The 14,898-nt window shown below is 37.3% G+C and overlaps 1 protein-coding gene across 1 annotated transcript in view; it reads left to right on the top strand.

Moving 5' to 3' along the window:
* Positions 1-14,898, top strand: part of MAU2 (MAU2 sister chromatid cohesion factor) — a 62,201-nt gene that overhangs the window by 3,557 nt on the left and 43,746 nt on the right. Inside the window, exon 2 of the mRNA XM_043983940.1 lies at positions 14,686-14,703. Within this exon, the coding sequence (XP_043839875.1) occupies positions 14,686-14,703 (18 nt within the window). The remainder of the gene's footprint in view (positions 1-14,685; positions 14,704-14,898) is intronic.

The raw sequence follows: 14,898 nt of genomic DNA, 5'->3' as shown, positions 1-14,898 counted from the left end.
CATAGAAGTATGTTTGAAAGAGGGACTCATTTGACCATGTAGAATTCATATCAGGAATACAAGAATAGTTCAATATTAGGAAAAGAATATAATCATATCAACTCAATTCACACAATTAGAGATTCTGAGATAGAGAGGACCTCAGAGACCAACTAGCCCAACATGTATCTAAACAACAATCTCTTCTAAAACATACACAACAAGCAGTCACCCAACCCTTGTTTAAAGATTTCCAGTGACTGAGAACATACTACTTCCCATTCTGCTTTCTAAAAGCCTTAGAGGTGCTAGTCCTTCTTGAACATCCCATACACCCCAAAAAGAGACTTGGAGCTCTACACGCATGGCTGGGATTCAAACCCAGGATCTCCTGTTTACTAGACACGTGTTTTAACCAACTAAGTCTTTTGAGAACTGATAATCCACCTTTGGTGTCCACCTTCACTCACCTCTCACCTGTGGCTCCAAGAAGCATGTGCAGCAGCTATAACCCGGTAAAATCATCTTGGTAGATAGCTAACCCAGTCTGAGGGTAACTGACAAGCTTCAAATCCCTGGGTGAATTGTGGGGATGCCTATCCCAAGCATGTGAAGATGTCCCTGGTGGCAGATAAGGACAATTTGTTCCAACGACCATGAAAGCAGCCAGAGCAGGTGCTATGGAGCGATTAGAGCTGCTCATCAGACATTGAAGATGCCACGGTCATCCATTGCATGCTGGACCATCTTTACTCATCCTGACTTTTGTCTTGCTGATGAACTTATGACTGTGGCAAAGAGAGTGAGGCTGATGACTTTGTGCAACTCTACCTCACTTAAATCCAGTTCAGGTGCAAGTCAAGATATCACTTTGTGATGTAATTGGTCCTCTTCAAAAATGAAGGGAAAACAATTTTGTTAGATTTTTCCTTATGTGAAGCTTCAGTTTACCTTTTTATAGTTCTGTTCTCTAGAGATAGGCAAAACAAATCTAATTCCTCTTTTTAAAATTTTTTTTCGTGGGGCAATGAGGGTTAAGTAACTTGCCCATGGTCACACAGCTAGTAAGTATCAAGTGTTTGAGGCTGGATTTGAACTCAGGTCCTTCTCAATCTAGGGCTGGTGCTTTATCCATTGTGCCACCTTGATGCCCCCCAATTCCTCTTCTGCATGACAACCATTTAAATGCTTTAAGAGAGCTTTCATGTTTTCTCTAGAATATTTTCTAGTTCAACTAGATCTTATATGACAAGAACTGAAGATCTTTCACTATTCCATTTGCCATCCTTTGTATTTAGTCCAGCTTATCAGTGTTCTTCCTCAACTATAGCACCCAAAACTGAACAAAATACATCAGAGTCCCTATTCTTGGACATTGTACGTCTCTGAATTCAGCTTAAGATCACAGCTTTCCCAATTGTAATATCACACTGTTGATTCATTGAGTTTACAGTCTACTAATACTTCCAGGTGTTTTTTCCAACAATTGTCCATTTATGCCTCCTTCATCTTATACTTGTGAAATTGATTTTTTTAAAACTTCAGTGGGAGGGGCAGCAAGGTGGCGCAGTGGATAGAGAACTGGCCCTGGATTCAGGAGTACCTGAGTTCAAATCTGGCCTCAGACAATTTACACACTTACTAGCTGTGTGACCCTGGACAAGTCACTTGACCGCAACTGCCTCACCAAAAAAAAAAACCTTCAGTGGGGGGCAGCTAGATGGCGCGGTGGATAGAGCACTGGCACTGTAGTCAGGAGTACCTAAGTTCAAATCCGGCCTCAGACACTTAACACTTACTGACTGTGTGACCCTGGGCAAGTCACTTAACCCCAATTGCCTCATACATACACACACAAAAAAAACTTCAGTGGAAAACTTTACATTTATCCCTATTAAAAATTTCATGTTATATGATTTGGTCCAATATTCTAACCTGTTATGGTCTTTTTGAATACTGTCTTCCACTTTATGAGCCATCTTTCTCAGCTTTGTGTCATCTATAAATCTGATAAGTATGTTGTCCGTGCCTTTACCCAAATTGATAAAAATATTAAACTGCACAGAGCCAAAAATGTGTAATTGAATACTCTACTTGAGATCACCTTAAAGGTAACATCAACTTAATCAATTTTGGGGGTCCAATTGTTTAATCAGTTGAGTCTACCTAATTATATTGTTGTCTAGCCTATCTTCTGTCACCATTTTTTTCCACAAGGTACTCTGATAAATTGTGTCAAATGCTTTGTTAAAATCTGGGTAAATAGGGGCAGCTAGGTGGCACAGTGGATAAAGCACTGGCCCTGGAGTCAGGAGGACCTGAGTTCAAATCCGGCCTCAGACACTTGACACTTACTAGCTGTGTGACCCTGGGCAAGTCACTTAACCCCCATTGCCCCACAAAAAATATATATCAAATAAAATAAAATCTGGGTAAATTATACCTACAATACTCCATGGTCTGCCAATCTAGTAACCCCATCAATAGACCTATTTTTCGTGAAGACATGCTGGTTCTTTATAATCACTGCTTCCTTTTTTGGTGTTCACTAACCATTTCATAGCAATCAAGTCAGTCTGTAATTTCTACTCTCACATTCTTCCCATCTTATAGTATTTCTCTTATTCTCCATGATATTTTAAAGGTCACTGGCAGTGGCTTCGCCATCATGTCAACTGGATCTTCCAGTAGTATTCCAGAGTCAGGTGACCTAGGAGGGCCTATATTAGCTTCCTACTCAGTGTTGAGTATCAGCTTGTTTTTGTTTTGTGCTTTCCAGTACAAAGAACATTTTTCTTGACAGAGAAAGCAAAAACAAAAATTTATCATTAATTCTTCTAGTCCAGTCAGCAGCCCTCTGCCTTCTTTGGACTACTTCTTTTTTCTAGTATAGCTAAAGAAAGAAAACCATTTTGTTATCATTACCTTTCCATGTCAGCTTCACTTCATTCTAAGCATTAGCAGTCCTAATAATATTCTTTTATGCTAGACTTTTGTTTTCAACCTCTGATATATTACTCTTGCCTCCATCTTCTCCACATGATTTCAAAAAAAGTGTTTAGTTGCTTGATGAATTTCTGGTATTTATCCAAATCATTCTTATCAAGCTTTGTTAGATCCACTACTTTCCTGACCAAGAGCCTCCCATTCCTATATTTTAAGTCACTGTTCAGAAATGTATAACTTATTTTCAGATACCAATCAACAAAGATTTATTATATGCTAGATATTGTGCTGGGGACAAAAGAAACAAAGATGAAACTGTCCCTGTTCTCAAGGAACTCACGTTGTATCCGGGAGACAAAAATACAAAAATAAAGACATACTAAATATATACAAGGTAAATTTTTCGAGAGGAAGGGGTTAGCAGGTGGGAGAATGAAGAAAGGTTTCAGATCAAAATATTTTTGTAAGGACTTGGGCAGATACTGAAAATAAGTGTCACTACCCACAAGGTATTTACAGTTTACTCAAAGGATTAATGCCCATATCATAGATAATTATAATACAAAGTAATGTGATGGGCATTGTGGTGAAACAGGACATAATGGTGTGGGAAAATTTGAAAAGGGAGAAAACACTTTCAGCCAAGAAGTTCAAGGAAGGCTTTACAGAAAAAGTGATGTCTAAGCCATGACTTGAAGGCTAAAGAAGAATTTTGAAAGATAGGTTAGGACTAGGTTATGTAATGTTTTAAAAGCTAAATGTAGGAATCTGTATTTTGTCCTATAGGCAATAGGAAGTCACTGAAGTTGATTGAGTAGGGGAGCCATGTGGTTATATCTGTGCTTAGGAAAATTACTTTGGTAGCAGTTTATACAATGAACTAGAGTGAAGACTTGATGCAAGAAAACCATTTAAAATGCTGTTGCAGTAATGAAGGCAAGAAGTGATGAGGTCCTAAACTCATCAATTACCTGAAGTGGTAGCTCTTTGACTAGAGAGAGATGGGCTAGGATATGAGAGATGTTGTAAGGGTTGAAACAGTAAGATTTGGCAACTGACTAGATATATGAGGTAAAGGGGGAGTAGGGAGTTCAGGGAAATGCCAATGTTACAACCCTAGGACAGATGGTAGTATCCTTGACAAAAAATAGAGAGGTTTAGAAAATAGGAGGGCTTGAAAGAAAGTTAATTATGTTTTGGATGTGTTGACTTTGATTTGTCTCTAGGACATCCATTTTGAAATGTCCAATAGGTAGTAGGTAGAACTGTAGCTTAGGAAGCAGGTGTTTATGTTTTTATATATACTTCATATTTTTATATGCTTTCAGATATAAATATTTGTATAAATAATTAGATCTCGGCGACAGCTAGACAGGACAGTGGATAAAGCACCAGCCCTGGATTCAGGAGAACCTGATTTCAAATCCAGACTCAGATGCTTGACACTTAACCCTCTTTGCCCCATAGATAGATAGATAGATAGATAGATAGATAGATAGATAGATAGATAGATAGATAGATAGATAGATAGATAGATAGATAGATGAATAAACAAATAGATCTATCTATACATATATGTATATGATAGTCATCAACATAGAGATAGATGTGGATTGCCTTCATGTTGTGGTAAATAGTCTTCATGAATTAGTTACTTTGTGTAAAAAATAATAATCTGGGGGGCAGCTAGGTGGCACAGTAGATAGAGCACTAGCTCTGGAATCAGGAGTACCTGAGTTCAAATCCGGCCTCAGACACTTAACACTTACTAGCTGTGTGACCCTGGGCAAGTCACTTAACCCCAATTGCCTCACTAAAAAAAAATTTTAAAAAAATAATAATCTGGTGACCAACCCTCTGATTAGCCTTTCTTAACTTTGCTACACTGGTCCAATGAGGTATAGCTACCTAGCTAGCTAGATATAGTTATAGTTATATAATACATTGTGGCCTTTAAAATTATATGTAGTCACCTTATTTCTGTCCCAAGTTTAGGGAAAATTACCTGGGGTTTATAATATATTTGTTACTTACAAATTAGAAGCTTTAGCACCAGTTTCGGATATTAAGCATTTATTAAAGCGTACCAAATATTAGTAAAGAGAGAACACTTGGCTCAGAAAGTTAAGAAGCCTATCTAAGCCTAGAGGAGAGATAGAATTTAGCCTGGCCTCCTTCTTCCTCCAAGGAAGCTCATCTGAGAGCAAGTCTGTCTGGAAGTGGCTCTTCCACACTGCTCAAAGCTAATTGGCTAGCATCATTCAAATCTATTTGGACTTGAGGGTGGTCCTTGAGCAGAATGGCTGAGGTCAGAGTTCAGATAACATACCCTCTGAGGCTTTCAGGTACATGCCCGTTTTAATTAAGTTCATTTTAAGTGAGTTAATCAGCAAAGTCAATCCAATCAATCTGAATATTATCCCCTGGGGGGCCCTCTGGGCATCCTGGAACCTATTATTTTCTCACAACATGCATGTGTATGCCCATTGCCCGATAAATATCAATAAACATTTATTAAGTCCCTACTGTGTGCCAGGCACTGTGCTAAGTTCTGAGAATTGTTGCTGAGTGTTGTTCTTTAGTCATTTTTTTCAATTGTGTCAGATTCTTCATATCCCTCTTTGGGGTTTTCTTGGCAAAGATACTGGAGTGGTTTGCCATTTTTTCCAACTCATTTTACAGATGAGGAAACTGAGGCAAATAGGGTTAAGTGATTTGACCAGAGTCACACAGCTAGAAGTGTGTGAGGCCATATTTGAATTCAGGACCTTCTAACTTCAGGCCCAACACTATCCTCTGTTCCACCCAACTGCCCCAAGCACTGGACAGTCTCTGCCCACAAAGAACTTACAGTCTAATGGGGAAGACAACACAAAAAGAAAGTGAATGGATTGGGGAAATGTACCCAATGTGAAGGCACGGTGGCAAAGTCAATTAAAGAAATCCCAAAGTAGTGCAGCCAGGTGAGAAATAAGGACCTTTTACTATCCTTTTCTAGTAGAATATGAGCTCCTTAAGGACTAAGGTTGTTTCATTTTTGTCTTTCCGGTACCTAGCATAGTGTCTGGCACAATACTGAATGCTCTAAAAGAACTTAATTGACTGATTAATTGAACATTACCTTTTCTGGATACTGTTATCTATCCCAGCTACCTGTTTCTTTTCCCTGAATTTTAAAAATTCAATTTCATTTGCATTTAACAACCTGTGCCTAAAACCTTTTAGGAATCCCTTTCTTCAACTTGAATTATGTTCTTTATCTTTCTTTTCTTTCATAGATTCTTCCAGCTGCATTTCTATAGAAAACAAAATATCTTATAAATCTGAGTTATTTATCTTGCTGATAATAAGAATCTACATATTTCTTGGTTTCTAGGCCCTAGGATTCTTAATAAAGTCTCCTAATGGTGTACATAAATCCATTATTCATGAGATAGTGTTTTCTCAGCTTTGACAATCTCGTTTGTTTTGATATACTTTATCCAGAGTTTACTTTAGGCAGTAAACTTAACTATCTGGAATATGACTACAGACTCATATAGTCCCCCCCAAAAAAGTTGCCCAAGTAGCCAAAGTATATGGCAGTGTGTCAAAGGAACGTGCAATTCAAGCAATCATGTTATTCATTTGAGAGCTACTAACTGTGGGAGTGAAGACATAAATCCTTAATTAGCATGGCACAGTGGAAAAGGCATTGGAATTAGTCAGGAGAGGTTCAGATTCCACCATGGACATAATAGCTATGGGCAAGTCATTTAACCTTTGGGGAGCCTCAGTTTTCTTATTTGTAAAATGGGAAAATAATACTTGTAGTTAAAGGATTGTTGGAGGATCCTTAGAGCTGTATAAATGCCAGTTATTATTAAGCCTTATTGACTGAGTTTAGGTAATTACATGGTACATATATTACATATTTATATATATATATATTAATCAGAAGATCACTGTTTATTCCCCAGTTCTGCTACCTGGTAGTTGTGTGACCTTTAATCTCCCTGTGTTTGCATATGTATAAATGAAAGATTATACAGATAACACCTGCCTAGCTCTACTCACAAGGTGGTGACAACAAATTAAATAACATGCATGAAGCATTTTGTCATAATTCTAGAAATATGCACTATTACTATTATCTGATTTCCCAGCTGACAGCATACAAAAGCAGCAAATTAAGGTATGAGGATAAGGAGGTAGGTTCTAATAGGGGTTCATACACTGACACCAGTAAGAAATGACAGTTGACAGTGACAGCAGGGAGAGAAAAACTATACAAAACAGATCTCCAGACATCCTAAATGGTGCTATTTAAGTGTAGGAGAAGGCAACATATCCCAAAAAATATCCATTATGACCTCGTTGGATTTATGCTAGGAATTTGGGTTCAGTATTTGGAAAACTTTCAAAATAATTGAACATTTCGACTCTAAATACAACATCCATTCCTGTTTTTTTTAAAAAAAAAAGGCGGTAGAAAGTAATAGAATAAATGTAGCTTTTCTTATTTTAATGAGTAGTATTGAAAACTAGGAGTCAGCATTGTATGTATTTGTATAACAAGAGCCCTTTTCATTAAGATCAAGAGTAAATCAATGGTGTCCACTATCACTATTATTTTTTTGTTTGTTTTTGTGAGGCAATTGGGGTTAAGTGACTTGCCCAGGGTCACACAGCTAGTAAGTGTTAAGTGTCTGAGGCCAAATTTGAACTCAGGTCCTCCTGAATCCAGGGCCCGTGCGTGCTCTATCCACTGCGCCATCTAGCTGCCCCCCTATTATTTTTGATATAGTGCTAGAAATGCAGGTTATTGGGATAAGACAAGAAAAAAATTGAGGAAATAAACATAGATAAAGAGGGTACAAAATCACTGCTTGCAAATGATATAATGGTTCACTTCAAGTACCCTACAATCAACTTAAACAATTGGTTGAAACAATTGTTTCAGCAGGGTTGCAAAAAATAAAATAAATCCACATAAATCATAAGCATTTCTATAAGTTACCAGTAAAACTCAGCAAAAAGAGACAGAAGAAATTCAATTTTAAATAAATACAAAATGTATAAACACTTAGAAGTCTACCTTCCAGGGGCAGCTAGGTGGCACAGTGGATAAAGCACTGGCCCTGACCTGAATTCAAATCCAGCCTCAGACACGTGACACTAGCTGTGTGACCCTGGGCAAGTCACTTAGACCTCATTGCCCTGCCAAAAAAAAGAAAAGAAAAGAAAAAAAGAAGTCTACCTGCCAAAACACACACAGAAACCATATGAATATAATCACAAAACACTCTTAGCAAAGAAAGACATTTAATTGAAAAATATTAGTTGTTAGTGATTATGATCAGCCAATGTAATAAAAATGAAGGTACTACCCAAATTAACTTATTTATTCAGTGCCATAGCAATCAGACTATTAAGGGATTTCTTTTTAAAACCAGAAAAATAACAGTCAGATCTCAAACTATACTACAAAGCAGTAATATTAAAATAATTTGGTACTTGTTTAGAAATAGGTTAATTAGTGGAACAGATTAGCTATACAATATACAAATGTAAATGAGCACAGTGGCCTGGTGTTTTGTAAATCAAAAAATCAGCTGTAAATCAAAAAAACTCACTACAAAAACTTCTTGGAAACTGGAAAGCAGTCTGGCCAAAAACAAGTATAAATCAAAACCTCGCTGTGCACAATAGAGCAAGTGAGAAGTCTCCCTTCAGATCTCTGCACACGGGTAGAGTTCATTACCAAACAAAATATAGAGGATCATATAAGTTTAAATGAATAATTTTGATGATATAAAATTTAAAGCAAACAAAACCATTATGGCTAAAGTCAAAAGGGAAACAGGTAACTGGGTAAAAAAATTTGCATCAAGTTTCTATGATAAAAGTCTAAGTTCTTCCCCAATTGATGAATAGTTAAATGATATAAACAGGCAGTTTTCAGACAAAGAAAAACCAAGGTATAAAAAGCCATATGAAAAAAATACTCTAAATCATTAAAAATAAGAGAAATAGAAACTAAAGCAATTATGAGGTTCACCTTACACCCATCAAATTGGAAAAAATTGACAGAAAAATGTGAAAAATAACAAATGAAGCAGGAGCTCTGGGAAAATAGATATATTAATGTGCAACATTAATAATGGTTGGTCCAGCCATCTGTAAATCAGTTTGCAACTGTGTCCCAAAAATTACTGAATTGTGCATACCTTTTATCCCAGTGATATCACTGCTGATTCTGTACCCTGAAGAGAGAAAAAAGAAAAGAGGGGGCAGCTAGGTGGTGCAGTGGATGAAGCACCGGCTCTGGATTCAAGAGGACCTGAGTTCAAATGCGACCTCAGACACTTGACACTTACTAGCTGTGTGACCCTGGGCAAGTCACTTAACCCTCCTTGCTCCACAAAAGAAAAAAGAAAAGAAAAGAGAGGGAAAGGACCCATATGTACAAAAATATAGCAGCTCTTTTTGTGGTAGAAAGAAAAAATTGGGAACTAAGGGAGTATAAAGTAGAGAACAGCTAAAGAAACTATAAAATAAATAATAAAATAAGTGTAGTTCTGTAAGAAATGCAGAGAATATTGTTCAAGAATGTTGGGAAGATTTGTATGAACTGGGACAGAGAGAAGTGAACAGAACCAAGAAATCAGTTTATACAATAATAACATTGTAAAGACAATTTTGAAAGGCTTAACTCTGATCAATGCAATGACCAACCGTGATTCCAGAAGATTCAGTGAAACATGCTACCCACTTCCTGACAGAGAGGTACAGATGAGGCATAATATTTTTTGGACATGGCCAATTCGGGTACTTGTTTTTCTTGATTTATGCATTGGGGAATGGGGCAGCTGAAAATATTTTTGTTAGTGAAAAAAATAGATCTAAAAAAGAAAAAAGGAAACTAAGAATAGCTCACTGTCAACTTGGTGGAAAATCTGTAATGATATGCTAAAAGGGACTTATACTTGGCATAGTTTTATTCATTTTATAACATTTTTATCTGTAAAGAAATACTAGATAACATACTTTCAGGTGATATGGAGCTTGTATGGGTAGGAAACATTGGCTGACGGGATCAGAATATAAAATAGTTCAACAGGCTAGAATGTTGAGCTGTAATAAGCTAATTGAATAGGATTACATATAGGTCTTATACTTGGCTTTTAAAAAATCAAGTTTCAGAAGTTTAAGGATGGAGGAGGAATACTTTAAAAAGTTTGCATGAAAAAGCAAGGATTTTTCATGGACTGTGCATCAGCAACCAAAGAGAAGCATGGGGGGCAGCTAGGTGGCCCAGTGGATAAAGCACCAGGCCTGGACTTAGAAAGACCTGAGTTCAAATTCATCCTCAGACACTTGACACTAGCTGTGTGACCCTGGGCAAGTCATTTAACCCTCATTGCCCTGCCAAAAAAAGAGAAAGAGAAGCACAGAGTCCAAAATAAGAGAGGGGAGAGTTCTGTTATACAGTGCTCTGATGAAGGCAGATCTGTAGTTGGTGAAAAGGGTTTAGAGACTGTGTAATACAAGGATTGAAACAACTAGGGATGTTTAACCTGGACAAGAGAAAATTTGGGGGAGAGGGTGGAACGTGATTGCTCTCTTCAAGTGTATGTTGGGCTGGATTTCTGCAGTATTTCTCCAGACTTTAAAAGTATTCTTGGGGCAGCTAGATGGTGCAGTAGATAGAACACTGGCCCTGGATTCAGGAGTACCTTAGTTCAAATGCAACCTCAGACACTTGACACTTACTAGCTGTGTGACCCTGGGCAAGTCACTTAACCCCAATTGCCTCACCAAAAAAAAAAGTATTCTTGGCATAATTTTCCTTCTTATTTTCTGTAAAGAATATTGATAAAGGGCAGTTATGTTTATAGTGATCTATAACAGCAAGGTGAGTTGTCAGTTACTCAAGCATTTATTAAGGACTTGTGTGACAAACATTGTGTTAAATTATGGGATTCAAAGGCAAAAATAGTCCCCAGAGTGTTGTGTCCTCAAACAGCTCACATTCTCTTTTTTTTGGGGGGGGGGGTGAGGCAATTGGGGTTAAGTGACTTGCCCAGGGTCACACAGCTAGTACATGTCAAGTGTCTGAGGTCAAATTTGAACTCGGGTCCTCCTGACTCCAGGGCCGGTGCTTTATCCATTGTGCCACCTAGTTGCCCCGAGCTCACCTTCTAAGGGAGGAGACAACATGTAAATAGCTAAGTACAGGCAGGCTATACAGAGTGGGTAGAAGGTAATATGGGAGGGAGATGATTGTAATACTTTGGAGTACTAGAAAAAGCCTTTTCAAAAACTGGAATTTGAGCTGAGTCTTGAAGCTAGAGGTACCTTGCAGAGATGAGGAGAAATGCCATTCTTGGCATGGTTTGGAGGATATCCAATGAAAAGGCAAAGATTCAGAAAATGTGATGTGTGTAAGGAACAGTAAGTAAGCCAGTATAGCTGGATTATAGAGTGCTTGAAGGTGGATAAAATATAAAAGACTAATAAAATAGGAAGGGGATTCTTTAAAAAGAGGAAAATGTATTGTTCATAAACATTTAGTGAAAGAAAGACATTAGGGGGAATAGAAGAAAATTAGACCTGGCCAAGTAAAGATAGTGACCATACTGCAAGACCTTAAAAGGTGACTTTATGAGGGAAGAAATTAAAGGACCATATACATTTAATAGTTGCAGGTTTCCTTCTCTTCTTTGTAATTGAGAAATAGAAACATGGTGAAGATTTTCCTTTCTGTCTCTTTCCACACTCCCCAGGTAGCCAGATGATTGGCTTTGTTCCATTGAAATCTAATACAAATGTCTCTTTGTGCAATCCTAAGTCCCAAATGAGGAACTTGTGTTAGGAAACATGGTGAGAAGATCACTCTGCCAGAGACTTAAAAGGAAATCATTTTAGACCAAATATAGGGGCTTTACCCTATTTTCTTGTCTTTGCTAGCAGTAAAGTTACATATCAAAAGTCCTGGAAAATTGGACCAGTTTCATAACTGATACCAGGAGGTATTTGTCATGTTTTGCTTTGAAATGGATTTCAAACTGCTATTGGGGAAAATGTATTATGATCAGTTAAATCTTTAACTAATTTATGTCCATTAAGTTCATTTATAATTAGATAACTTATAAGTGAAAGGAAGAATGCTTTCTAATTTGTTTAAGACAAATGAGTTTCCTGGTATTATCCTTTTAAATGTTTTATATATTGCCTGAAGGTTATAACCCTTTAGGAATCCAGCTGGTGCCATGCTTTTGCTGTCTTTATGCTTTATATCAGTTATTTCATTGAGTTCTATTTGGGGTTTTTTAAAAAGAGCTCAGTGGCCTATTTTTGAGAGGAGACATAGCTACTTTAATTAACTGGTGAGATAATATATGGAAAGCACTTTGTAAATGATAGACAGCATTATATAAAGTATAAACTACTTGTATCTATTTTATACTCAAGTCAATAGATTCTGGGGCACTGTACATTTTAGACATAGGGAGCCTTTAAATCATACCTGCCCAATTTAGGAATGTAATTCCAAGCAAGCAATCATCATCAACTATAGCTGCCAATACTATCTCCTCCACATTACTGCTACAGGATCTCTGCCCCCTTCTCTGCTTTCTCTGAAGCATTTATTAAGTACTTAAAGTGTGTGAGAGACCTCATGTTATACATTAGAGACAGAAAAACAAAAGAAAAATGGTACCTAAACTTAAGGAATTTACATTCCACTAGAGAAAACCAATATGCATATACAAGTAAAATTCAAGATAGTTTGTGCAGAGAGAGCATTTACCACTAGAGGGACAAGGAAAGACTTCCAATAGAAGGTAGCTCCTTAACTAAACCTTGAGGGAAACAAATCTTCCTCAAAGGTAGAAGTATGGAGGGGGAGTGCATTTCAGGCAAATGCAAAGACACTGGGGAAACCATTGGAATTCCAAATTTGGGCAACAGGTTTGTTTAGAACATAGAATCTATGAGGGAGAATAATATGAAATCAGTCTGGAGCCAAATTATAAAGGTATTTAAGTGCCAAACAGGAATTTGCACTTTATCCTATAGGCAGTAGGGGGTTGCTGAAGCTTCTTGAGTAGAAGAGTGACGTGGGCAACCTCTGTTTAACAGCTGTGTAGAAGATGGAGTCGAGGAGGAAAAAACTAGAAGCAGGGAAATCAGTTAGGAGACTATTATAGTAGTTGAGGCCAGAACTGATGAGAAGCTAAAATACAGTTAATGGGGAAAAGGGAATTACTTTAATACATGCTGTGGAGGTAGAATTATTCCAAATTTGCAACTGATTGGAAGTGAATTAACATAGAGTAGAAAACAACTCCTAGGTTGTTAGTCTGAATGACTGGAAGGATGGTGGATACCCTTGAGAGAAATGGGAAAGTTTGTAGTAAGGAAGTCAGTGAGTTCTATTTTGGATATGTTGAATTTAAAATGTCTTTGGAACAGCCAGGTGGATATGTTCTAACATGCAGTTGGCGATGACGTATACATACATACATACACAATCTGAGTTATTTGTGTCAAGGTGATTAAACCAAAGGGAGCTAATTAGCTTTTTAAAAGAGAGCCTATAAAGAAAAAAGCTTTAAGGGTTCAAAATAAAGCCTGGAAAACATCTGTGGTTAATGAATGATGATACAGCAACAACAGAAATGAAGAGTGATACAACTGACTAGAGAAATAGGAGAAAACACCTTCATGGAAGCCAGTGGAAGAGAGTATCTGGGACAAAGTCAACAGTGTCAGAATCTGGTGAGAGGTTTAGAAAAGATGCGGTCTGAGATGGCCTTAAATGAGAGAGCATTGATAACTTTGGATAGTTTGGATTTCAATCAAGTGTGGCAGGAGGCAATATTATAAGAGGTTAGGGATTGAGCAGGAGATGAGGAAATAAAGGTAATGAATGAGTTTTTATGAGTTTGACTGTGAAAAAAAGAAGAAATAGTATAAAAGCTCTTGGAAATGGCAGAATCAAGTGAAGGTTTTTTAAGGATGTGGGATGCTTGGATATGTTTATGTAGGAAGCAAAGAATGAACCAACAAATAAGGAAAGATTGAAAATGAGAAGAGGGAAGGGGCAAGATCCTAGAGGAGATATAACTGAACAGGAACAAGAAGGAACAAGTAGGATAGCTTTTGCAAGAAGGGACACATTCATCAAAGACAAGGACATAAGAAGATAGAATGGGAAATGTTATTGAGGGGTTTTAGCAACCCACTAACTATTTTCTCCTGCTTCCCCCATATGGAGGGAGGAAGAAAGTAAAATAAGCATTATATACAGATATAATAGATGTATAAGAGGACCAAAATGTGCTATAAAATCAGATGAGGAAGCTATCACTACTATTATCAATGGAGATTTCTTGGAAGCAGTGGTCTTTAAGGTAGGCATAGGATATCATTAGCCTAAGTGAAGACAAGATGAATTTTGGGAGTGAACAAAAATCTTGAGGCAGGAAAGTACAGAATATGTCTTAAGAACAAAGAGCAGTACAGCTGACTGCTGTGTAGAGTACAGGAGGAAGGGACTGTGTGAACTAAGACTAGAAAGGTTGGGCCAGATTGCGGAGAACTTACTTTATAAGCCAAACTAGTCAGGCTTAACAGAGAATGAAAATTCTGTCCCCAGAAATGAATCTTCTTTTCAGGAGGTAACAAATACTTCAGCTCACATGCCTTGTAAACTTTTGCTATGTTGTCAATATCAGTTATTACCTAATCCCTCTTTCTTTTTTCTTACAGTGGTTGATATCCCAACAAGTATCCTTTTCATCTCACTATTTCTCTTACTGTATTGCTATGTCACAGACTTTGGATGAATGGCTCAATGTTAGTCAACCACCAACTCAGTATAACATTGGGATTGCATATCATTACAGTCAAATGATTTCCTTAGCATAAAAGTCTTTGCAATATAATTTTTTCTTTGCAGTTTTCATATTTCCTTAACTAGAT

This window comes from Dromiciops gliroides, chromosome 1, assembly GCF_019393635.1.
Source record: "Dromiciops gliroides isolate mDroGli1 chromosome 1, mDroGli1.pri, whole genome shotgun sequence".
In the NCBI taxonomy this organism is placed as follows: domain Eukaryota; kingdom Metazoa; phylum Chordata; class Mammalia; order Microbiotheria; family Microbiotheriidae; genus Dromiciops; species Dromiciops gliroides.
This window is presented reverse-complemented; position numbering and strand designations above follow the sequence as displayed.